Here is a 25,827-nt window from a genome sequence, read left to right as displayed (position 1 = left end):
TTTCACTACCTGTGTGATGGCCTTGTATGATGAAGCAGGGCTTTACTTCGCGAAAAAACTTACACATTTGAAACTTGGAGATACGAGGTTTCTGCCCGACAGTGACGATATGAGGGATAGCATGTAGGAGTCTCAGAAGTAATGTTGGAGAACCCGGAGGTATCAGTGATGTCAGTCATCTCCAAATTTGGGCACTGTTTAGTATCAGTGGCATCAGTATCAGTGTTGTTTTTGACAGCACATTTTGATTTAGTTTTGGTCATAGTCTTTTGAATAAAAGGCTTGTAGATCGGATTTTGTTTGACTTTGAAGGCTTCTATCTCATGAATGCCTGAACGGATTTCCAAGCGGATTTTTTGTTTGAAAGCTGTTAAAAAGTACTACACATATGGTGCATGATCTAGGCATGGGCGTGCACTAAAAATTGATCCGTGCACTAGAAATTTAGGAACGTGGCAGTGAGGTACTTGGGGGCCATTTTGAAAATGTTTAAAAACAAAACATTTTAACGCAGGTTCTCTTTTTTTCCATTTCCATTTCCAAAAAAAGTTTTTTGGACGTTCAAGGTTTCCACACAGCAGCACAGGAATACTGAAAGTACATTAACGATCCTAAACCTGCCTCTCTCTCATCCCCTGTGTGTGTGTGTGTGTGTGTGTGTGTGTGTGTGTGTGTGTGTGTGTGTGTGTGTGTGTGTGTGTGTGTGTGTGTGTGTGTGTGTGTGTGTGTGTGTGTGTGTGTGTGTGTGTGTGTGTGTGTGTGTGTGTGTGTGTGTGTGTGTGCGCAGGCTGCCTGTGTTCCTGTGATGCTGAGTAATGGCTGGGAGCTGCCCTTCTCAGAGATCATCGACTGGAACACGGCCGCTGTCATCGGAGACGAGAGACTGCTGCTCCAGGTAATAGGCCACGAGCACACACACACACACACACACACACACACACACACACACACACACACACACACACACACACACACACACACACACACACACACAGACACAGTACACACACACACACACACACACACACAGTACACACACACACAGTACACACACACAGTACACACACACACACAAACTAGGGATGGGACGATGCGCGATATTATCGTTTATCGTGATAATAAGTCACGATAATCGTATCGTGGAGATTTAATTTATCGTTGCATATCCAGTACCACTTAAACCCTCTATAATTGGTAAAAGGTACTTATAATATACATACTTGATACAGTATTTTTTTCACTCTGTACCAAATGTTTTTGCCAAAATATAGCAGAGCTTGTAGATCGGCTATTTTTTGGAAAAAGTTCTGCCCCAGGATAATGGATTTTGATTATCGCGATAATATCGGAAATCGCGATTTCTTTGGTCACAATAATCGTGATATGACATTTTCATATCGCCCCATCCCTAACACACACACACACACACACACACACACACACACACACACACACACACACACACACACACACACACACACACACACACACACACACACACACACACACAGTAGACACACACACACGCACACACACCCAGTGCATCACTCCAAGGGGCATCGGACAACTGTGTTTTTTTTACAACAAGGGTTCATATTTTAGATTGTAATTCACCCTTTGTCAAGTCCCGCCCATTGTCCTGCCCCTCTCCACACCCATTGGTTGCCGTGTCTTGGTGGGACATTCAGTGGGACATTCCATCCACTGCCATGTCAATTCAGTTGCTTCATATTGTTATTCTGTGTGCTCAATTCTAATTTCAAACTTTGTTCAGTCAAATTGGAGCTGCTCAGTGGCAGCATAGTGAATCAGCATGTTTTTAAATGTTTTTATTTCTCCAAAAACTATGTTTTAGTTAATTCAACATAAAAAAGGTGGAACCAGGGCGGGACAAGGCAGATAGAGCCTGCTGGTTGGTCAGTCAGGGACCAACCAGGAGGCTAACAAAGAAAAGAAAAGATCCGAGGGTTAAAATGTTTTCATTTACTGCTTTCTATTGTTTTAACGATTTTAGTATTTTGTTTTCAGTGGGTGGGGGCAGTGCGTACAATTGGTTAAATATGTCTTTTTAGACACAGTAAGCCGGCAATTTCTTTGTTACACCAGCCCCCATAAGTCACAGCTGCCAATGAAAGATTTCGGTGCATCTTGGCAATGGGCTTATTGTGTCTAAAAATACATATTTAGTTAAAATCACAAAAACGATAGAAAGAAGTAAATGAAAGCACTCATCTTTTCTCTTCTCTAATGACCATCTAAAATATGAACCCTTGTTGTAAAAAAAAACAAAGTTGTCCTTTAATTGCGACCGTTAGGTCGCAGTTTAGTATCAAAACCTCCACCGGCCGGCCGTCCGTCCGTCCGTCGGTCGGTCACACGTCACACGTCACACCTTTGCCCTGCTCATATCTCCGCATCAGTATGACATCACACTGCTGACATCAGTATGACATCACACATCCAACCATCTTAAGAAACTCAGCTAGTGGGGAATGCTCTCTTCCCTGGTGAGAATTGCCCCTTTATATAGGGCTTGTTTGTGTATTGTATGACATCACGCCACATCATCAGCTGTGGACTCTGTGATGTCATCGTATCTCCATATATGGCCATCTCCGTATATGGAGATATAAGTCGTCCATGCCCAAGTATGGGCTGGTTAGGTCAGACTTTGTGTGATGCGTAGGTTATCTCCATATATGGAGATTCAACATTCCAGGTGTAACTATGGCTGCCCGTATGACGTGAGAGGTGGAGGTTGTGATATTTGTGGAGATAAGCGACCAACGGTCGCTTATCTCCCGATTAGGGAGTCTTTACTGGTAATTCTATCTACACGGCTGGTAATTATTTTTGGAACATTTATAAAAAAAAGGAAATATATAATTCTAACACCTGTGTAAACTGTACTTCTGTCCCCCAAATTATACCTGACATAATGTTATCACATGTGTGGGTGTGAGCCCTTAATGTGTTCCAATTAGGGATGGGACAATATGAAAATGTCATATCACGATTATTGTGACAAAAGAAATCAAGATTTACGATATTATCGCGATAATAAAAATCCATTATCCCCGTTGCGACGCGTTGTGAGCTTGTAGATCGGCTATTTTTTGGCAAAGACATTTGATAGGGAGTGAAAAAGACTGTATCAAGTACGTATATTATAAGTACCTTACCAATTATAGAGGGTTTAAGTGGTACCGGATTATGCAGCTCAGTGCAAAATGGAGGAAGATATCATGATAGATCTAAATCTCCACGATACGATTATCGCGAGTGTTTTTTATCACGATAAACGATAATATCGCGTATCGTCCCATCCCTTGTTCCAATGTATCCCTGCACCATGTAGTGACTGTCTGTCTGTCTGTCTGTCTGTCTGTCTGTAGATTCCATCCACAGTGCGCTCCATCCACCAAGACAAGATCTTGTCTCTCAGACAGCAGACTCAGTTCCTCTGGGAGGCTTACTTTTCCTCTGTGGAGAAGATAGTCCTGACCACACTGGAGGTGAGGAATCCACACATTTTGTGTGTGTGTGTGTGTGTGTGTGTGTGTGTGTGTGTGTGTGTGTGTGTGTGTGTGTGTGTGTGTGTGTGTGTGTGTGTGTGTGTGTGTGTGTGTGTGTGTGTGTGTGTGTGTGTGTGTGTGTGTGTGTGTGTGTGTGTGTGTGTGTTACTCATGCTTGTAATGTATGCACATACGTCCGGAGGCGGCAGTGGCTCAGGAAGTAGAGCGGCCGCTTGGGAGTCGGAAAGGTGCCCGGTTCGATCCCGGGCTCCCCCCTGTGTTCGTGTCCTTGAGCGAGACACTCACCCATAACCGCTCCCGTTGAGGCACGGTGCCTTGCCTTGCATGGTTTTCTCTGCCGTCGGCGTGTGAATGTAACGCAATACACAGTATAAAAGCACCATTTACATATCTTATCTTTTATCTCTCTTGCACACATGATACAGTACACACACTAACCAGCAAAACACACACACACGGACACACACACACACACACACACACACACACACACACACACACACACACACACAGAGAGAGACAGGCACACACACGGTTTCTCTCTCCCTTGGTGCTCTGGTTCTCAGTCATCCATCTCGCTGTCAGAGGTCTCCAGTGTCAACAGCAGCCTCACTGCAGTCTCCACGTTGTTCTCAGGCCATTGGCTCACCGTTTCATGACCGGGACAGCCTGGAATGGTCGTGTGAGCACATGCCCGGCGACAATTTGCAATGACCTGCTGTTTTTTTAGGCACGTTAGATAAAAATGCCAGCTTCAGGCTCCATACTGCAGGGGTGTCCACATTTTTTTTCAAAGGGGGCCACATTCAAAAATATTAAAATACCCAAGGGCCGACTAAACTGTATGTCTCCTGACAAAATGTACTTTCGGTCGGACGATAACGAAGTCACATACAGATTTTATTTAACTATCATCAATACAGTATTTAGGTGTGTGCTCTGAACAAAACACAAATAACTCACATTACCAAATGTAACCAGACATGCAAGGTAGAAAATACAACAAAATAGCCTTCATTTGACCCCTTCAGCATGAGACAACAGGGAACAAGGAATCCTACTTTAAAATGTTCTTGTTTGACGGTGCTGGCGGGCAGTTTATAGACTAATTTAGGAATGCAGCCGCGGGCCGTATACAACTTGTCATCAGGCTGCACTCTGGACACCCCTGCAATGCTGTATATTCTAGTCTCTACTGCTTCTCCTCTTTTATACAAGGGGCTAAAGGAGGATGAAAATATATCAATGAATGCACTTAATGTTATTCCAATGACTGTATTTTATTATTTTTGTGGCCGTAGGTCGCATTTACTATGAAAACCTGCAGCTTGTGTGCGTCAGTCAGTCACGCCCCATATACTGTATGGCCAAGACAGAATTCATTTGCAAATGTGACTCGCTTCACAGCAACCACAATTGCAAATTAATTCCGTCCTTGTCCCTTTTATGCCCAACATATGGAGTTCCCTGATGTCATCAATATTAAGCCCATATCTGGTTGTTACTTATGTTTTCCAATTTTATTATCTATCTATAAATGCGAGAAGTCTCTGCGTGTGTGTCTGTCTGTCTGTCTGTGTGTCTGTGTGTCTGTAATCCGCGTATCTCGAGAACCGTTCGTCCCACCGGCTTCAGATTCGGCACGCACGTTCCCCGCCGCGGCACGGAGTGCAGTGCCGGGTCTCGACCCGACCCGACGCGCGGTTTTCCCGAACCGGCGTGAAACGTTCGGAATCTCCTTATGCGGGGTTGATTGTTGACATCAGGCTGTTCCGGAGGAAATCGGCGAAAGCTCTGACTCATTGTGACATCACTTCATAAAAGGCTCTGACATCACGTACGCCACATGAGTCAACAAAAAAATGGACGCAGACAGACAGATACAGATTAGGGATGTGCCGAATAAAAAATTATTGGCCGAAACCGAATACCGAATAGTGGAAACATTCCGCCGAAAACCGAATACCGAATAGCCGAATATTATTAATATATATTATGCGCATAATGTATTTTTATTACCATTTTTGTACCATTTGTTGTAAAGCTACCTTATTATGGCAAACGTGATTATGTCAAAACCATACAAAACTATAATAATAATAATAATAATCACCATTATCAGGGCTCAAAATTAACTTTTTGATTACATGATTTGAACATGCCATATCACGTATGTCATTATCAGCCCTACATTTATCATTGAACTTATTCTTTATGCCCAAATGATTGTATATTTTTTTTTAGCAGTTATAGAAATATTAGAACTTGATATCAAGGTGCCCACTCCTCCTTAGTGCCCACTCTTCCTACCGTCTGTCCCTCATCTATCCATCTAACTACAGAGTCCAGACAGGACCTTACATCTCACAATTTTTTTACTAGCCATGTGCCTATAGCCCCCTATAGCCCCCCCCCCCCACACCACACCACACCACACCACACACGCACGCACGCACGCGCACGCACGCACGCACACACACACACACACACACACACACACACACACACACACAGTGTGTGTCTCCATCTCTCTCTGGAAGAGGTTGAACATGAACTCAGCAGCCAAACCGAGACGCTCGCTGACAAACACTCTGACAAGCTTCACACAACTAACACCAGTGACAGAGACGACATCCTTATGCATGGTTGTTGTTAGCCCTTAGCACTGACTAGTGCTATGCTCTGTAGCAACAAAGAATTGACAAACAGCACTCAACTAACTGCTATCTTTGTCAATCAAAATCGCGGAGGCTCTGCTCCTGCTCAATGAACACTTTAACGAGCTTGACGGAGGCACGCTGCCTGGCACGGAGCTAAGCTTACACAACGAGCGACAGGTCGCAATGTAGGCTACACTCGTTAGCCGGCAGCTGAGCTGCGCAGACTAGTGAAGTGAAGTGAATGCGAGACGGAGTGAGTGAGTGAGGGAGGGGGGAGAGAGAGAGAATGTTTACTGATGCTGCGGCTGCTTTTTGAGAGATTATACTGGACCCCTGTTCTTCACACTATTCGGTGCTATACTATTCAGTTTTAAAAACTATACGGCCGAAAACCGAAAATGCATTTTTAGCCATTTTCGGCCGAAAATTTTCGGTGCCGAATATTCGGCCTCATCCCTAATACAGATATCTCCATATATGGGCATAAATGGACACAGGCAAACAGATGTTCAAAACGGATCTTATGACAACAGGTATAATGAGGTTTGCATTAAAGGGGGAACCGGCACTGTGTCTGCAACACAGTTGGAGGCACAGACAGATACTCCATATATGGGCATAAAATGGACGCAGATAGACAGATATCTCCATATATGGGCATAAAATGGACCCAGAACTATAACTGCAGTGATCTCCATATATGGACATAAAATGGACGCCGACAGACAGACAGACAGATACAGATATCTCCATATATGGGCATAAATGGACACAGGCAGACAGATGGTCAAAACGGGCCCTATGAAAACAGGTATAATGGGGTTTGCATTAAAGGGCGGGGCATTCATTCCCTATTTACATTGTTCCGAGTTGGCCAGGTCGCCGACTAGACGCTGGGCCGCCCGAAGCTTCTAGTGTTAATAAATGGTAATGCATCAATCTCCGATCTCGATATTTTTCTCCGTCAGTGGCAAATTACGTTTTTGTTAAACTGCTAACTACAATTGCAACGCCAAACATAACGGTACACATACCGTAGATTTCACATTTCAGCCTAAAAGAGCCTTCTGCATCGTGTCGAATCCTTCTCTTCTCCTGCAGTCTGTTTCAGAAAGAGAAATGGCTGAGAAAGAGATGGGGGAAATAAACCAGCCTGTGTTTAAGATGAAAAGATAACACCCCAGCTTATATAGTAAGCTTGGCTCTGTGGTCCCAAACATCCTCTGTGTCCAAGCTCTGGCCGCAGTAAACTCATCTCTCCTCCTAGGAGCTAGCTCTGTAGTCTCTAGGAAAGAGCCTCTGCCTTCATTGCCTTCATTTCATTTAGTTGTTGTTGTTGTTGTTGGGCAGAAACCTTGCATTTCCATATTTGTTGTTCATAAAATCCATGCTCTATTTTGTCACACAAGCATGTCGCACAAAAGTAGTGAAAATAGCCAATCTATAAGCTCATGTTAAGAGCTTGTAGATTGGTAAGATGTTTTTTTAAATAATAATAAAAAGGAACTGTTTTGGAGATACAAGGTTTCCACCAGACAGAGATAATATATTAGGCTTCAGGGTTTCAGGCAGGGTACTCTGCTACACATGCATGAGAACACACACACACACACACACACACACACACACACACACACACACACACACACACACACACACACACACACACACACACACACACACACACACACACACACACTAATCTGATATGTCTCGTGTTCTGCACCCATACTTTGTCTGATCCCAGCTAAGCGCTTATCGCCTGTTTGTTATCTGGAGTATCTTTCTCCATAGGCTGTCACTCACACATGCACGCGCATATACACACACGCTCACGGTGAGAATCACATCTCCATATGTCAAGGTGTGTCAGGCCCGATACTCATGGTGCCACCCAGACACAACCCTGCTGATATGTTGTCACTCTGTACCAAGGCACAAGGTGACACTGTGAAAGCCTGCAACTTAGTGTGTGTGTGTGTGTCTGTGTGTGTGTGTGTCTGTGTTTGTGTGTGCGCGAGGCGGGTGCGCATGAACTAGGGATGGGACGATGAGCGATATTATCGTTTATCGTGATAAAAAAACACTCACGATATTGTGGAGATTTAAATTATTGTGATATCGTCCTCTGTCATGCACTGGGATCAATTCACCTTTTATTTGCTCAGCTGCATATCAGTTAAACCCCCTAATAATTGGTAAAATGTACTTATAATATATGTACTTGATACAGTCTTTTTTTCACTCTATTGTAGATCAGCTTGTGGCAGATCTACAAGCTCACAACGCGCTGCATTGCGACGCGTTGTGAGCTTGTAGATCTGCTATATTTTGGCAAATGTTCCGCCCCAGGATAATGGATAATGAATTATTGATTATCGCGATAATATCGTAAATCGCGATTTCTTTTGTCACAATAATCGTGATATGATATTTTCATATCGTCCCATCCCTCGTATGAACGTGTGTATGCGTGTGCATGAGTGAATGTGCTGGGTAAGGAGACGGTGAGGAATAAACATTTGTTGAAGGAGCGAGGAACTGGAAGGAGGAACCAAGCCAGGCAGTAAGAGGAAGGAAGCAAGAGATACTGTATAGAGGGAGGAAGGAAGGAAGGTGGATAGCAGAGGCGTCAGTTGGGTACGGCAAGGTATGGCAGCTGCCAGCTGCCATTCTGCTTATCGATTCCGGTTCCTAACGGTTCCGTATTTTGGTTCAAAAATGGTTAAAAAATATATTATTTTTACACAGAAACATAATTTGTGTTGTATATCTTTGTTTAAATGCTTAATTTCTAGTTTTGATGTGCAAATGAATAGTATTTCAATGGCATCAGTCATACTCTTATTCTGAAGAGATCGACCACGGGAAGCCTATGCTGGAGCTCTTATTGCTGCTAGAGCAACATATCCTATTCTGAAGAGATCGGCCACTGGACGTCTTAATGCTGCCAGCGCAACATACCCCTGAGACACGACAAACGGACAGAGACCACAACAGGCGCGCCGCACGACACAAACACTGTGACCGTACACTCTTTCAGATGAATGTGTACGCTGTCTTTATGTTTTGACAAACCAGACGTGGAACCTTTCTTAGCGTCAATTAACTTTCCTTATGTAGGTCTATCACACTTTCCCATTTCTTTAGGTTCCCTGCTTTAATGAAGCCACACTTTAGAGTGCTTTCCACAATCCATAGTTTGCATGCCTGTCTGGCTGTTGCTCTCGATGCTCGCATCTACACGCTACTGTGTCGCGTGCATGTGTGCGTGTGTGGAGGAATACAAGTCACATAGTCACGTAAGTTAGACAGGTCCTGACAGATAGTCAAATACGTATTTTAAGATACTGTGTATATATATACATATATATATATATATACAGTATTATGTAATCATGAAGAAGCCTTTGTTTATTTTAATAGTGTGTCAGCCGTGTCTAGAAACCGATAGGCTGTACTGAAATTACAAATATTTTGTTGGGTACCCAGGAACCGTAATTTCCTTATCGGTTCTGGCTTTGTACCGAAATTCGGTACCCATCCCTAGACACCAGTCATGTTGCCATACCTTAGCTTTTGCTTAACTGACGCCACTGGTGGATAGAAAGAGGGAGGGAGGGAGGGAGGAAAGGGGGTGGATGGAGGGAGAGGGGGTGACATATGTAAATGGTGTTGCCGTGGCAGCCCCCCCCCCCCCCCACCCCCACCCCAAGATAACGAGCAACATGGTTTATTCATCCTGTCTGCCCCGCGTTCGCTCTGCTGCAGATCTGGGCGGATAGCACACACACACACACACACACACACACACACACACACACACACACACACACACACACACACTATCATCCATACTATCATATAGGCTCACACACATACACAGACACATACACACACACACACACACACACACACACACACACACGCACACTATCATGCACACTATCATATATGCACACTGATATCTTGCCGGGTTTAATCTCCTCAAACACACATACACACTCAACAAATTATATTGACTGGGAACTCTTGTAAATATTCTGTGTGTGTGTGTGTGTGTGTGTGTGTGTGTGTGTGTGTGTGTGTGTGTGCGTGTGCGCACAAGTTACAGTAAACTCCACCTAAACCCATAGCACTACTGAAACACTCAATGACCATACAGGAAGCTAGTTAGCATTTGTTTTTTAGGTTTTTAGAATCCTTTTTTTTCCTTTACTGATTATATATATATATATTTTTTGTATTGCATGCTTTTGTTATATTGTTGTTGATGTTCTGACATGTTATCTTGTTTATTATAGTGATGTATTATCTGCTTATTGTAAGTCGCTTTGGATTAAAAGCGTCTGCTAAATGCCTAAACTGTAAACTGTGTGTGTGTGTGTGAGTTTGTGTACGTGTGCGTGTATGTGTGCTGGTGGTGAAGAGAATCAGTCACATGCACGGCATGAACCCTGCGATGCTCGACCCGTCATGGCGTAACCATTTCCTGTAAAGGAAGTGCACACATTCTCGACCAATCACGGGGCCAACAGAGCAGGACCCTGAGGTGCTGGCTCTACCTATTATGGCTCACCTATTAACCCATTTAGGCCTAGGATTATTGAATGCTTTAGCCAGTGAAAAATAGCAGATATACAAGCTCACAGCGCGGCATCGAGTGCCGCGCTGCGAGCTTGTAGATCTGCTATTTTTTGAAAAAGTCGTGAAAATGTGTGCAAATCTTTGAATATATGTATTTTCAAATCGAACGTTTGTAACTCAGATTTTGCTTCTGGGTGGTCCCTGGAACTAAATATTTTGAGATGGGGGTCAAATAAATATCAGTTTGGGGGTCCTTCACATGAAAAGGTTTGAGAACCACTGACATAGTAGTCTCTCAAGAACAGACTAATTGAGCTCCAGTTAAGTGAAAAGGACCTTTTCTTTGACGATGGCTGGCCAGATTGCTGACATAGAAACATGTGTTTTTCAAAAAATCTTTCAAAAGACACTTATAGAATCTGGTCAAAATTATAATTTTCACGATTTTTCAAAAATAGCAGATCTACAAGCTCGCAGCGCGGCACACGCTGTGAGCTTGTATATCTGCTATTTTTCAATAGCTAAAGCATAAAATAATGATACACAATAATAACCCGTTCTGAGTGGGTTAAAGTTGAATCACAGGGTGGTTTCCACAGAGGACCAGGATTTATCTATCATGCTCTAATTGGTTGATTGTGCCTGTTGGGAGGCCAGATTGAATCGTCCATCATGACCGACGCGGCGCCGACGGTGGGGGAAGGGTTTCAGTCGAGCGAGAAAAATGACCCATCGTGAGGTCTGAAGAAGGGCTCTGTTTTCTTTTTTTTTACGTGGCAAGATGCATTTTATAGAGAAGGTAACCACTTTAAACCCTTCATACTTGGTTGACCGGAGTGTCCCAGACTAAAATATCTAAATATCTCTTCTGTGAAAATACCAGTCTACAAGCAACAACGCTTTGTGAGCTTGTACAGTGGTTCTCAAAGTGGATTCCAGGGACTCTGTGGGCTCCTTTAGGAGGGTCTAAATTGACCCATACAAGTCTATAACAATGGTTCCCTTTGTACACTGTCAAATTTGAACGTTTGAGAAACACTGAGCTCGTAGATCCGCAATCTTTGCCGAATGTTCGGGAGGGACACTATAGGCTCTTCCAACAGGACTGTGACTTTGAGAGTTATGGGGGTCCTTGAAATGAAACTGTTGGAGATCCACTGGTTTAAGTGTACCTCCAAGGAATTCCAAGTTAATCTGTTCAGCGGACGCTATTGGATATTGACTGACTTAGCCTCAGGGATGGGGAAAATGGAAAATTCCAATAGACGATAGACACAAAGTCATCTTTACGTACTGTTGCAGTATGTGGCTCTGTCCCTCCCTCAATGAATATCTCCACCTGCCTGTGATTAATTTTTATGTTGCTTTGTCAATATTATTACAGTAGAGGGCCGCCAGCTATATTATTAGCTGCGAGCACTCTGTCTACCACTCTCCACCTCCACCCGACGCCCACTGCTGCAAATCGCCTGACTGCGCACTCTTTCACGCGCGCACGCACACACACACACGCACGCACGCACACAGCAAAATCCTGAGAGGGAATTAAGCTCCGAGAGTGTCAACTTTTACTCGCAAAGGTAAATTGACACTCGGGATTTTTGCGGTGCTCGCATGCATACACCCCCACACACGCTCACACTCACACACACACACACACACACACACACACACACACACAAGCGCACTCTCTCTTCCCCTCCGTTGTGTTACCAAGCCAACGGCCAAGTCACCCCTCACCACCTCGCCCCCTCACCTCGCGCCATCCAACAGCGGCTATAAAACATGGCCGCAAACCTGTGTGTCTGTTTTACCGAAGCAATTTAGTCCGGCTCAAGGGCACAGCAGCAATATCTCTTTTCTCTTCGCCCTGCTCCGTTCAGCGCGGAGGCCAATCGCTTCCACCTCCCAGAGTCACAGCCGGGGGAAAATAGTGTCTGTTTCCAAGTGTCTGGCCGTTTGACTGACTGCTCTATTTGGGCTCAGGAAGTATCACAGCAGACTTGAGTGACTGGTGTTTAGATCCAGCCGATGACTTTGTGTCTCTGAGCTGTCTGAGGGTGGCTCGGAGCCGACGTTTGAGCGAGCCACCGAGAGGGATGGGGCTTTGTATTCTTTTTTTTCTGGGTTGCCTGGCTGGCACCTGCCTGGCTGTAGTTTAACCCACTTAGGCCTCGAATTATTGAATGCTTTAACTATTGAAAAATAGCAGATATACAAGCTCACAGCGAGCTTGTAGATCTGCTATTTTTGAAAAATCTAGATATTTTTGCAAGTCTTTGAATATATCTATTTAAAAGCGAACATTTGTAACTCAAATATTTGCTTCTGGCTTGGTCCCTGGAACAACATGTTTTGAGATGGGGTCCGCGGCCAAAGACCTGTAATTTTGGAGGTCCTTGAAATGAAAAAGTTTGAGAACCACTGATTTAGAAGAAGGATTTAGAAGTCGGGTCAAAGATATTCAAAGACTTGCACACGTTTTCATGATTTTTCTAAAATAGCAGATCTACAAGCTCGCAGCGAGGCACTGTGAGCTTGTATATCTGCTATTTTTCAATAGTTAAAGCATAACATAATGGTTAAAGTGGTTAAAATCTAACGCAACTCAGGCGCGCTCCAGGTATTTGAGTGTTAAGAGTCGATCGTTTGTGTTTGTGTGTGTGTAGTGGAAATATATGCAATAAACTGGATTCCTTCCGGCACTCCTCCTGACTCAACTTTTGTGCTGCAGTGATTCACTTTCGACGTGATCAATAACGGTTACTGAGGTGCTACCAGGCTCACATCACATCTTGGAAGTTCCTGTTGCAGCCTAACTTCCATCTGGTGCCTGCCCGGAGGCTTTGCTTTGGTTGTTTTCTCTCAATGTGCAGAAATCTGCAGACGCAAGAGTTTTTTTTAAGATTTAACTCGACAACCTGATGCATTTTGGTTTTATTACTGTTCTGTACTTTAATGAAAATAGATTTTCTTTGGCTCGCAGCTAAAAAGTGGTATTGTGGACCTGTTGTTGTGTCCCCATCTGATCCCCGATCCACTCCGTGTGTGTGCAGATCATCCAGGACCGGGTTTTGGAGCACGGTTCCCGGAGCAGTCTGATGTGGAACAGCCATCCCGGAGGACTCTTTGCTCTGCCGCAGTACTCCGGATACCTGGGGGACTTTCCCTTTTACTACGCCACACTAGGTCAGTACTGCACGCACGCATGCACGCACGCACGCAAACACACACACACACACACACACACACACACACACACACACACACACACACACACACACACACACACACACACACACAGCAAATAACCTTTACATTTGATGGTGAACTTGACAAAGTTGTGAAGTAGGGATGGGACCATATGAAAATTTCATGTCACGATTATTGTAACAAAGAAATGGCGATTTACGATATTATTGTGATAATCAAAATATCCCCAACATCCATTATCCTGGGGCAGAACATTTGCCAAAAAAATAGGCGATCTACAAGCTCAAAACGTGTCGCAACGCACAAAGAGATTTGATAAAATTATAGAGGGTTTAAGTGGTACCAGTGGTACTCGGTGGCAACTAAAAGGTGAATTGATCCCAGTGCATGACGGAGCACAATTTCACGATAAATTAAATCTTCACGATACGATTATTGTGAGTGTTTTTTTTTATCACGATAAACGACTTAAAAAATATGTATATGAACATTTTTCAACATGGAAACGATTATGACGATTATGAAAAATAATCGCGATTATGTCAAATATTTGCGATTAGACGATTATGTAATAATTGTGACAGCCCTACACACACACACACACACACACACACACACACACACACACACACACACACACACACACACACACACACACACACACACACACACACACACACACACCTGCAGGAGGCAGCTACACAGTCAAGTCGGGGGGTGTTAATTTAATTCGGAGAGTCTAGAATAGTTCCATAAGGGTACTTATTGATGTAGCTGTGTGCATCAATAAGTACCTTGTATAACACTCATTTGCGCAGAGACACAGCATAACAGAAAAGGAATGCACGTGCACGTCGTAGACGCGTATACACAGACGCAGACACACACACACGGGCACTCAACACACCAAGGTGGGAGAGCCCGGATACGAAAACGGATGAGTGCGGTGACAAGCATGGATTGCCCTGCTGCGAGGTTTATTTGTTTTTCGGAGAGGTTGCAATTAACTGTTGAGAGGGTTTTTAAGAGACGCGATGAATTGTCATCGCGAGGCTAACAAGCAAAATAAAAGACAGAGAATCGGTCTCATAATGACACTTCAGATTTGGTCCCTGGTTGTTCTCAAAGAGCCTGTAATAAAACACGCACGTGTGCGCGCGCACACACACGCGTGCGCGTGCGCGCACACACACACACACACACACACACACACACACACACACACACACACACACACACACACACACACACACACACACACACACACACACACACACACACACACACACTCTCTCTCTCTCTCGCTCTATCTCTCTAGCAGTGATGCTTCACATTGTGAGCTTGTGGGTTGGTTATTTTCGATATTCCTCACAAACACATTTTGATACATTGACACACACACACACACACACACACACACACACACACACACACACACACACACACACACACACACACAGACTGAAATTAGTTTTTGCAGCTCAGTAAAAGGCTGTTTGATTGGTGCTGTTATTATCCACAGACAGCTGGATCAATGGTATAATGGCTTGTTTCTGTGGCCATAATCAATGGGTTGGACAGATAAGCACAGCACAGGGTTTCTAGATGACAGAGATCGTTGATGTATCGATGCAGCGCGCTATACCAACTACTACAGCATAATTCGCACACTGGCCCCCATGCATATGCATCTTAGAAAAACAGCTGGCTGAAATATACAGTAATATACTTGTCAATATCTGTGCAAACGGAACCAAATGGACATTACGGATGATAACGGATCCATGAACACTGAGGATTTTATTAAGATGCTACAGTATCTGGTCAAAATATCACATAATCTATTGTTTGTATCAGTGGTCGTCTACCTTTTCAGGCCGCAACCCCCAAAATAATCATAATTATTTTAACTGGGACACCCCCCCCCCCCCCCCCCCCCTCCCACCCTGACGAGCACAAAGAGTTGAGGCATTACATTTTGTATTACACGGTTCTATGGTGAAAATAGATCTACATGTTCACAACGCCTCGCAACATGTAGATCGGCTATTTTCACAATTTCTGCTTCTAATATTTGACAATGTGGCCAATGTTTAATGTGTCCTAGAGGTATTAAAAAGTCCATAAATTGTCACTTTAGAAATGTGCAGATAGCCTCTAGACACTTAAACTTTATGTTGGTTTGTTTACTGTTGAGTGAGAAAACAATGTTGCACATCAAGTTAACCCCCCTGGGGGTCACTCATAGTAAGTCAGTTAGTAGCCTTGGGAAGCAGCAGTTCCCCAACCGTGTAAAATCCAACCCTTGATGCTGAGTGCCAAGCAGACAGTGGGCGGACGGACACTCTAACCACAAGGCCACTGAGCCGCTGGTACCTTGGGGTCATACAGTATATGCATAATATTTCACTGTACTTTGAAACACTTTTCTCCTTAACCCATTCAGAACGGGTACACATTTTGTGTATCATTATTCTATGCTTTAACTATTGAAAAATAGCAGATATACAAGCTCAGATATTTTTGAAAAATCGTGAAAATTAGAATTTTGACCCGATTCTATAAGTGTCTTTTGAATCCTTCTAAGACTTTGTTTGAAAAAACCTATGTTTCTATGTCAGCAATCTGGCCAGCCATCGTCAAAGAAAAGGTACTTTTTACTTAAGTGGAGCTCAGTTAGTCTGTTCTTGAGAGACTACTATGTCAGTGGTGCTCAAACCTTTTCATGTGAAGGACCCCCAAAATGATATTTATTTGGCCACGGACCCCCATCTCAAAATATTTAGTTCCAGGGACCACCCAGAAGCAAAATTTGAGTTACAAATATTCGCTTTGAAAATGCATATATTCAAAGATTTGCACACATTTTCACGACTTTTTCAAGAATAGCAGATCTACAAGCTCGCAGCGCGGCACTCGGTGCCGCGCTGTGAGCTTGTATATCTGCTATTTTTCACTGGTTAAAGCATTCAATAATTCTAGGCCTGAATGGGTTAATATTCACAGACCGAGTAAGTTAGAATGACGAATCATCACATTTCGAAAATGTTAATGTGATTTTCCTTCCCGACTGCGAAAGTAGCTCAATGATAGAAAGGCAGACCGTTAAGTAATGCAACTTATCTCCGCCATGCTTCGTCGGCCCAGATTAGACGAGATTTAAATGAGAAAAGCGTAAATGTCCTTCGTGAGACAATCGATCTCATTCCCTGCTCATTTTTTGTTTCGGCCTCTATTACTCTTTGCTAACCATCAAGTTAGATTTCATTTGAAGTTTCCTTGGCAGCTACTGTAATTGTCTGCTCATTGCATTATTGATACAATTTGTACCTGACATCATTTTCTTTCAAAGAGCTGTCAAATTACCTTGATGTCTGATGATCTGTTCCTTCTGTTGGTTATTGTGGCATTCAGGCTTTCCAAGGCTCTCGGTCTGCACAATACACACATACAGTATGCATCTATCAATATTATTTTGTGGTTACTGGCAGCTGCACTTACTGCCCCAAGCTACGGTATATTGTATTGTAGACGTTTTGAGTTGACGTTTACACTCTCAGAATCTCTCACACATAAATATTAGGATATTATGTCTCCTCACTCACTGACTGCTCCCGTAAGGGGCTCCTCCCTATGTTCCACAGGTTCTATGTTCCCCAGGTTCTACTTCAATAATTCCATTTGGAAATAATGTATCACTGTAGAAACGGTTAGGGGGATTTCAGGGCGTGAACTGAGGCAGATGTTCCGTTGGCGTAAAATGCCAACCTTTTATTTTTTGTTTTAGTACAATGTAATGGAGTGACCCAGTTTGCCTTAGCGATCTATTGTGATGTCACTATTGCACTGCACATTGCGATGCCGATGCTGAAACAATATACAGTGTTGTAGGGCTGTCACAATTATTACATAATCGTCTAATCGCAATTCTTTGAGATAATCGCAATTCTTTTGCATAATCGTCATAATCGTTTCCATGTTGAGAAATGTTAATATAGTTACAAACAAACAAAAAGTAGTGGAAATAGCAGATCTACAAGCTCACAACGCGTCGCATCGCGACGCGTTGTGAGCTTGTAGATCGGCTATTTCCACTATCAATGTTCTTTTTTAAGTATGAAGTTGTCAAATATGTCAGTAATTTCTTTGTATATTTAAGTTATGTGTCATGATTGCCAAGTGCAAATTCAAAGCCTAAAAGCCAAACAGGAATGTAATTGTCAATGACAAATACACAATTAAATCGTTAATCGCAATTATTTGAGGGACAATTAAACGTCATGTAAAATGTCCTAATCGTGACAGCCCTACAGTGTTGTGCAGCCCTAACATTTGTCCTGTTACTGACACTGTGCTGTTGTCGCAGGTATCAAGCCGTACCCCAAGTTCACCGCAGTCATCCACGCAGTCTCCCCTCTGGTGTCCCAGTCTCAACCCATACTCAAGCTGCTGGTGGCAGTCGCCAAGTCACAGTATTGTGCACAGGTAAGGACACTATGTGTGGTGGGTGTGTGTTTCTCTATCTTTGTGCATGTGAATGCACAGTACAATCCTCAATGATAATCTATCCATGTGTAACTGAGGGTGTGCAAATGTAATGGACCAACTTGTACAGAGTTAGATTAAAGGTGCTATTAGACATTAGACGTCACACTCTCAACGCCTCTGTTGCATAAGGTTCCTTATTTTCCCTGACTCATCACTATCACCTTTAACACAATTACTGCCTTTTAATCTGAGGTTTGCTTGGTGCCTTGGTGCCGCACCGTTTCCTCCGTAGGCCGCCGCTATTATTTTGAAGGGCCGGAAGGGGGTTGTTTTTGTTTTTTTGGATTATCACTTGACGGCAACGATTACGTCATCTAGTCACATGACAGTGTGAGCCCAGAAGAGAAACATGGCTGCGCCCAGCCGAGTGTATTTGTGTACTTTATACAGGCCATGTATACTGTACAATGTCTCTTTTGGAGTAAATTAAGTCTCTTTATGGGCCTCTCAATGGATTTACTATGGAGGACGTTCACTTCGCGTGCACGCCCGACGTGCGTTGTAAACAAATCGCGGACATTACCGATGCGGGCGCGACGGGAGCGACGTACAGTAAGTAATCATACCTTTACTGTATATACAGTAAGATTGACAGTCCTCACCGTCAACGGCACCATGGTTTTAACCCTTTCAATGACGGTGAGGATTGTCAACGGCAGCAGAACAGTTAAAGGGCTTTGCACACAGGCCTGTTGCGTTTATTTTTTCTTCAGTTTGCTGTATGCTTAAAACACATTGGATTTGGTGTGCAATGTAGTGCGGAATCCTCACTGCGGATCCGAAAAGGAGTCATAAAAGGAGTCAATGAGCTTTTAACGCATGTGAAAAGACACATGAATCAAACTGGGTTTGATCGGGAAAAAAACGCACTGCCGCAGCCACTTGGTAAAACCTGGCAAATTCGGAGCAGGTGTGCATGCGGTCATAGAGAAACATTGGTTTTTCGTCAGTTTTTTCCGTGCGAAAAATCTGCCTGTCTGCAAAGCCCTTAACGCTGCAGATTTCTCAGGGTGTGTTCAGCATCGTACCCAAAGGCATACGCTGATCTCTTTGTTTGCTACATGCTCTTGCTTGCCATCGTCCATGAGAGGCAGGCCTCACACAGTCCAGATTGGACATTATAGTATGGAGTGTCTTTGTAGTGCCATTCCCATCTCATACTGCTGATAAGTGCAGAACAGTGGTCATCATCATCATCATCTTCCTCCTCGGAGTGTGTTAACTCCTGTGGATTACATTAGAGCCGTGCTACATCTGCCTCCATGGCTGCCAAACCACTCTCAGCACAGCTGGAAGCAGCATGTATTGATTCCACTGCTCACTTCTCACCAGCACTGGAAATGAAATGGAATTTTCTCCCCGGTGGGTGGGTTTTATGTGTGTGTGTGTGTGTGTGTGTGTGTGTGTGTGTGTGTGTGTGTGTGTGTGTGTGTGTGTGTGTGTGTGTGTGTGTGTGTGTGTGTGTGTGTGTGTGTGTGTGTGTGTGTGTGTGTGTGTGTGTGTGTGTGTGTGTGTGTGTGAGAATGAGGTTTGCACAGATGTGCAGATACGTTGGTCATGCACACATGGCATCTGTGTGTGTGTACGCGTGACAATGCATTTTTGTAACACGTTCGTATTTAATTGCCTGATTATGTTTATCACGCACGCACCTCCACATTTGAAACAAACAAACAAAAAAACATCTTTCCGATTACTAATTTAACTTAAAGTCTTATAATTAGAATGCATATCCGGTACCACGGTGTGTGTGTACGTATTAAAATATACGTACTTGATACAGTCCACTCCTTTTTCACTCTCTATCAAATGTCTTTGCCAAAAAATAGCCGATCTACAAGCTCACAACAGATCTGCTATTTTTTGGCAAATGTTCGGCGCCAAGACAATGGATTTTGATTATCGCGATAATATCGTAAATCGCGATTTCTTTTATCACAATAATCGTGATATGAAATGTTCATATCGTCCCATCCCCGCGTAGAACCAGGTGCTCAATGGGGGTTTTGCTCCGTCTCTCAGCCTACAAAGGCTCTGTGTTTGCAGGGCAGGGCTGCTGTGGTGCTGCTGCTGCTGGTGGAGGGGAGTACAGAGAGGGAAGGAGGAAAGGGATATAAATAAATGAATGCATGGAGAGAGAGAGAATGGAGCCGTGTCGAGGGCGGAGGAGAGAAGACGGGAGAGAGAGAGAGAAAGCTTTTTGAGCCTGCTCCTCTGGTGCATTCCAACATGGCGGGGAGACCTCATGCTGTGTGTGTGTGTGTGCATGCCGTGCGTGCGTGCATGCCGTGCGCCGTGCGTGCATGTGCTTGATGCAAGATCTGAGAGAAAAACACTTCCTTCTCCCACTGACATCACCACCGCAGCACATATACAGGCGTGCACGCACACACACACACACACACACACACACACACACACACACACACGCGCATGACGCATTCACACAGGCACACGCACACACACAGCCACCATCAGCGCCCCGAGAAGACTGGTACCCTGACAGGGACACCATCTGCCCCTGTAATCAGGCAGGAATAGAAACCTTCAAGAATGGCTTCACATGTCTGTCAGCTCTAAAGTGCACGTGTGCCTGCCTGTGTGTGTATGTGGGGGGGGGGGGGGGGGGGGGGGGGGGGCTGTATGCAGGGAAATGTTCATGCAGTGCGACGGTACAAATTTTCGCAATTACAGTATGACTGACATTCAGCCCTTTCTCTCTGTTGTTGAACGGGGCGAGAGAACCACAGAATGGAAGACGGAGGGAATTAGGCTTAGAATTATTGAATGCTTTAACTATTGAAAAATAGCAGATATACAAGCTCACAGCGCGGCACCGAGTGCCGCGCTGCGAGCTTGTAGATCTGCTATTTTTGAAAATGTGTGCAAATCTTTGAATATATATGTTATATACGTTTGTAACTCAAATGTTGCTTCTGGGTGGACCCTGGAAATAAATTGGAAATAAATATTTTGATATGGGGGTCCGTGGCCAAATAATTATCATTTTGGGGGTCCTTCACATGAAAAGGTTTGAGAACCATTGACATAGTAGTCTCTCAAGAACAGATTAACTGAGCTCCAGTTAAAGTTATACCATGTAACTTTTTTTATAAAACAAATCTTAAAATTGTCCTAACTCTTAAATCGCTAAAGTTTTAGAACACCCACGCCGTTATTTTCAGCTTCTGAAGCCTTCTCTTTATATGTTTTCTATGATCCTGACCGGGGTCCGGTTTTCGCGGAAAAATTACGTCGTCATACACTACCGGCCAATCACAGCGAGGGTTATACACTGCCGGCCAATCACAGCGCATCTTGAAGTGGGGTCGCTAGCTATCACAATAGGGCGGCCATATTTGTAGGCGCCCGTGTGTCTCTATCTATACTCGGGTGAAACACTCCGTTTCTCCGGAATGCCTGAACGCACAGGAACCAGGGACCCCTCTAAAGATAGATCTCGGCGAGGTGGAGGCAGACGCGGGGGTGACGCGGGGGTGTGAGGCCCGGTCCGCGGCGAAAAACGGCCGAAAGACGCGGACGCTACTGACCACTAGTTGAGCAACTTACACAGTATAGCTTTAAGTGAAAAGGACCTTTTCTTTGACGATGGCTGGCCAGATTGCTGACATAGAAACATAGGTTTTTCAAAAAATCTTAGAAGGATTCAAAAGACACTTATAGAATCGGGTCAAAATTCAAATTTTCACGATTTTTCAAAAATAGCAGATCTACAAGCTTGCAGCGCGGCACTCGGTGCCGCGCTGTGAGCTTGTATATCTGCTATTTTTCAACTGTTAAAGCATAAAATAATGATACACAATAAATTGTACCCCTTCTGAATGGGTTAAATAAGTGTGTGTGCGCGCGCGTGCGTGTATACAGTATGTGTGTGTTTGTGAGCGAGCGCTTGCGTGCACACGCAAAAGGCAATCGCTGGTTTGGTTTGCATTCCTCGTTAAACATTCATGAGGTCGGCTGTCATAGCGGGGTGGATGGCGAGGTTTGACCCTCAGCTGTAATTACACGCCCGCTGGCTATAAGGCCCACAGCAGCATGATAGACATGGACAACATGGATCCCGTTCGGCCGCAGATAAACCGCTTCCACGCGCAAAACATTATATGATTGGCCGCACATCATCAGCTCTCCGTGTAAAACATGATCTGATTGGGCCGCAGTGTATCAGCCGCCCGTGTAAGTAAAACGTGATCTGATTGGTTGTGCCTGGCGTCAATTGCCGTTGTGATTGGCCAGGCAGAAGTCGTCCACGTAAAACATGAATAGCCTGGCTACAATTAAAAAAGGGGACACATTATTGTGTATCATTATTTTATGCTTTAACTATTGAAAAATAGCAGATATACAAGCTCACAGCACGGCACCGAGTGCCGCGCTGCGAGCTTGTAGATCTGCTATTTTTGAAAAATCGTGAAAATTTGAATTTTGACCCGATTCTATAAGTGTAACTTATAGAATCGCAACTTTTGTTTTTGACACTGTAGTATGACGAGGTACCTAAGGCAGGGGTCTTCAACGTATTGAGGCCAAGGACCCCTTAGTTGAGAGAGAGATGAAGCAGGGACCCCCCACAACCTGTTCATAGATTCCATATAGTTTCATTGTTTGACAGCACAATCATCAGTGTATTTTGGATTCATGTCAATCTGTGTTTTCAGATATTTAACCACTTGAACCGTCAATACTTAATAAACTTGACCTTTCACTCTGTACTTAGTCTGCTCTTTTTCCCCTCTACACCAAAGCTCTTTGCCGAAGATAGCCGATCTACAAGCTCACAACCCCTCGCAGCGCGAGGCGTTGTGAGCTTGTAGATCTGATATTCTTGGCTAAAGTTCTCAGAATATGGACGCTACGGTTCAAGTGGTTAATATAAAAACGTTTTTTTTTTTTTTTTTGGAGGACCCCCCTGTAGTAACTCTGGGGACCTCCTAGGGGTCCCGGACCCCCTGTTGAAGACCCCTGAACTCCCGAAGTAAGGTATTCATCTGCAAATAAAACAATAAAAACAAAGTGTGGAGCTACGAGGTTGACACCCGACAGCTACGATGTATAAATATCATACATGTAGCCTACAGTACGTGTAAGTGAATTGAATGGCTGACAAAACAGCAGTCCCAACGGAAGCCATGATGAGCCTGCTTGGCAGGAGTACCTGTTCTGCAACAAATGATCTATGGAGCACCCAGCCCTCCCATAATGTCATCTCAGGCTACAAAACCCCACACATGCTCCTGTAACATGACGCTAGACAAAAGGACAGGTTGTTGTCTCAGTCGCCCTCCAGCGCTCCGTTCATTCAGCCAGCCTAGATTGCTAGCTGTGGGGCCCCAAAGTGTCACATTAAGTGAATTGAATGTAGTCATAATGGATGAAACGTGTGTTGACATTTCTAATGGCTGTACAATTTCACATTTAAGTGTATTCTCTTATCTAGTTATGTCTGTCTGTCTGTCTATAGCAGTGGTTCTCAAAGTGGATTCCAGGGGCTCTGTGGGTTCCTTTAAAGGACAACTTTGTTTTTTTTACAACAAGGGCTCATATTCTAGACGGTAATTAGAGAAAAGAAAAGATGAGTGTTAAACTGTTTTCATTTACAGCTTTTTATTGTTTTACCGATTTTGGTATTTGGATTTCAGTGGGTGGGGGCATGCCTACAAGTGGCTAAATATGTCTTTTCAGACACAATAAGCCGGCAATTTCTTTGTTACGATTTACACCAGCCCCCATAAGTCACATCTGCCCATGTAAGATTGCCGTGCATCTTGGGAATCTTGCTGGCTTATTGTGCCTAAAAATACATATTTAGCCACTTGCATGCAAACGTGTCTCCGGACAACATCAACACTGATTGGCTGTCAGGACGCGATGGGTGGAGTGGGGGTGAAGCGAAGGTCGCTTCAGTTGGATTTTTCCAAGTGGGCGAAGATACAGAAGCTACCGGCGTTCGCGCCGTTCGCGCCGCCCCGTTCGGATCGTTCGCGCCGCACCACGCCCGTTCGCATTGTGCCCGGTTGCGCGTTGTCTCGTCTTTGCATTGACTGTGTGTATGTATATGTATGTATGTATGTATGTAATCACGCCACTCGAAACATCCAGGATTGAACCCAGTTTAACAGTGTTAAGGGGAGACCTTGAAATTGAAAGTTTGAGAACCACTGGTCCATAGTGTCTGTCTGTCTGTCTGTCTGTCTGTCTGTCTGTCTGTCTGTCTGTCTGTCTGTCTGTCTGTCTGTCCATCTATAATCTCTTTCCCTAACCCTTTCTTTTCCTTCATTAATGCTGGTTCTTAACAGTCTATTGGTTTATAACCCTCTCTCTCCTCTCTCTCTCAGATCATTGTCCTGTGGAACAGTGATAAGCCTCTGCCTGCCAAACACCGCTGGCCTGCCACCTCAGTGCCTGTCATCGTCATCGAGGGAGAGAACAAGGTGAGACACACACGCTTTTTTCAAAAGTTTTATAAAAATCTTTTATGAATAATATCTACAAGCTCACAATGTGTCGCATGTCGATGCATTGTGAGCTCCTGTTATCAAATATATAGGGCTGAAGTGATGGTTAATTTATGTTTTGTGATAATAATCTAAATCTGCAAAGTAACTACTGTAGTAAGCTCTGTCAAATAATTGTAGTGGAGTCAAAAAGTACAATATTTGCCTCTGAGATGTAGCGGAGTAGAAGAGTTATGGACAAACACACACACACACACACACACACACACACACACACACACACACACACACACACACACACACACACACACACACACACACACACACACACAAGACACGCTTTGTTGGTTTCAATCTGCTTAAATGAAGATCCCCATCATGTTTACTGACGTGTGTTGTCTTACACGTCACGTACCCCCAAAATGAGTAATTCGTTGTCTTGGACTGAGAGTGAGAGACAGACAGCGGATGAGATTTGAATGATCTGGCCGTGCTGTCACTAAAGGATAATTCAATTACTGTGGTTTTAATCAATATTCCAAAGTGAAAACAATGCAAGTATGATTAAAGCGTGGATGAAAGCCTCTGTGTAGTAGGATTCATTTAGGATTCTAAAACGGCTAGTTCCATTCCTTGATTTTGATTGGCTGGTTGCCATGGTATACCTGAAACTGTAACCCACACCTTGAATCAGTTTATATCAAAGCCAGGTGCGTTATTTCTTTCCACTGTGCTGTGAGGCTGAACTAGAGAAGCGAGCGTTTGATTTCCTCTCAAATCCTGCCGTGCGGGTGCTTCTAAGCACCG

General features: G+C 44.0%; 1 protein-coding gene across 1 annotated transcript in view; it reads left to right on the top strand.

The window, feature by feature from the left end:
• The window catches only part of ext1b (exostosin glycosyltransferase 1b), a 177,472-nt gene that overhangs the window by 125,066 nt on the left and 26,579 nt on the right, over window positions 1-25,827 (top strand). Inside the window, exons 4-8 of the mRNA XM_080734699.1 lie at window positions 788-895; window positions 3,396-3,515; window positions 13,840-13,972; window positions 18,363-18,481; window positions 24,901-24,996. Coding sequence (XP_080590825.1) covers window positions 788-895; window positions 3,396-3,515; window positions 13,840-13,972; window positions 18,363-18,481; window positions 24,901-24,996 — 576 coding nt within the window. The remainder of the gene's footprint in view (window positions 1-787; window positions 896-3,395; window positions 3,516-13,839; window positions 13,973-18,362; window positions 18,482-24,900; window positions 24,997-25,827) is intronic.

The sequence above is a fragment of the Nannobrachium achirus genome, assembly GCF_963921795.1.
Source record: "Nannobrachium achirus genome assembly, chromosome: 10".
NCBI classification, from domain to species: domain Eukaryota; kingdom Metazoa; phylum Chordata; class Actinopteri; order Myctophiformes; family Myctophidae; genus Nannobrachium; species Nannobrachium achirus.
The sequence above is the reverse complement of the archived record's forward strand: the minus strand, read 5'-3'. Positions and strand labels throughout refer to the sequence as shown.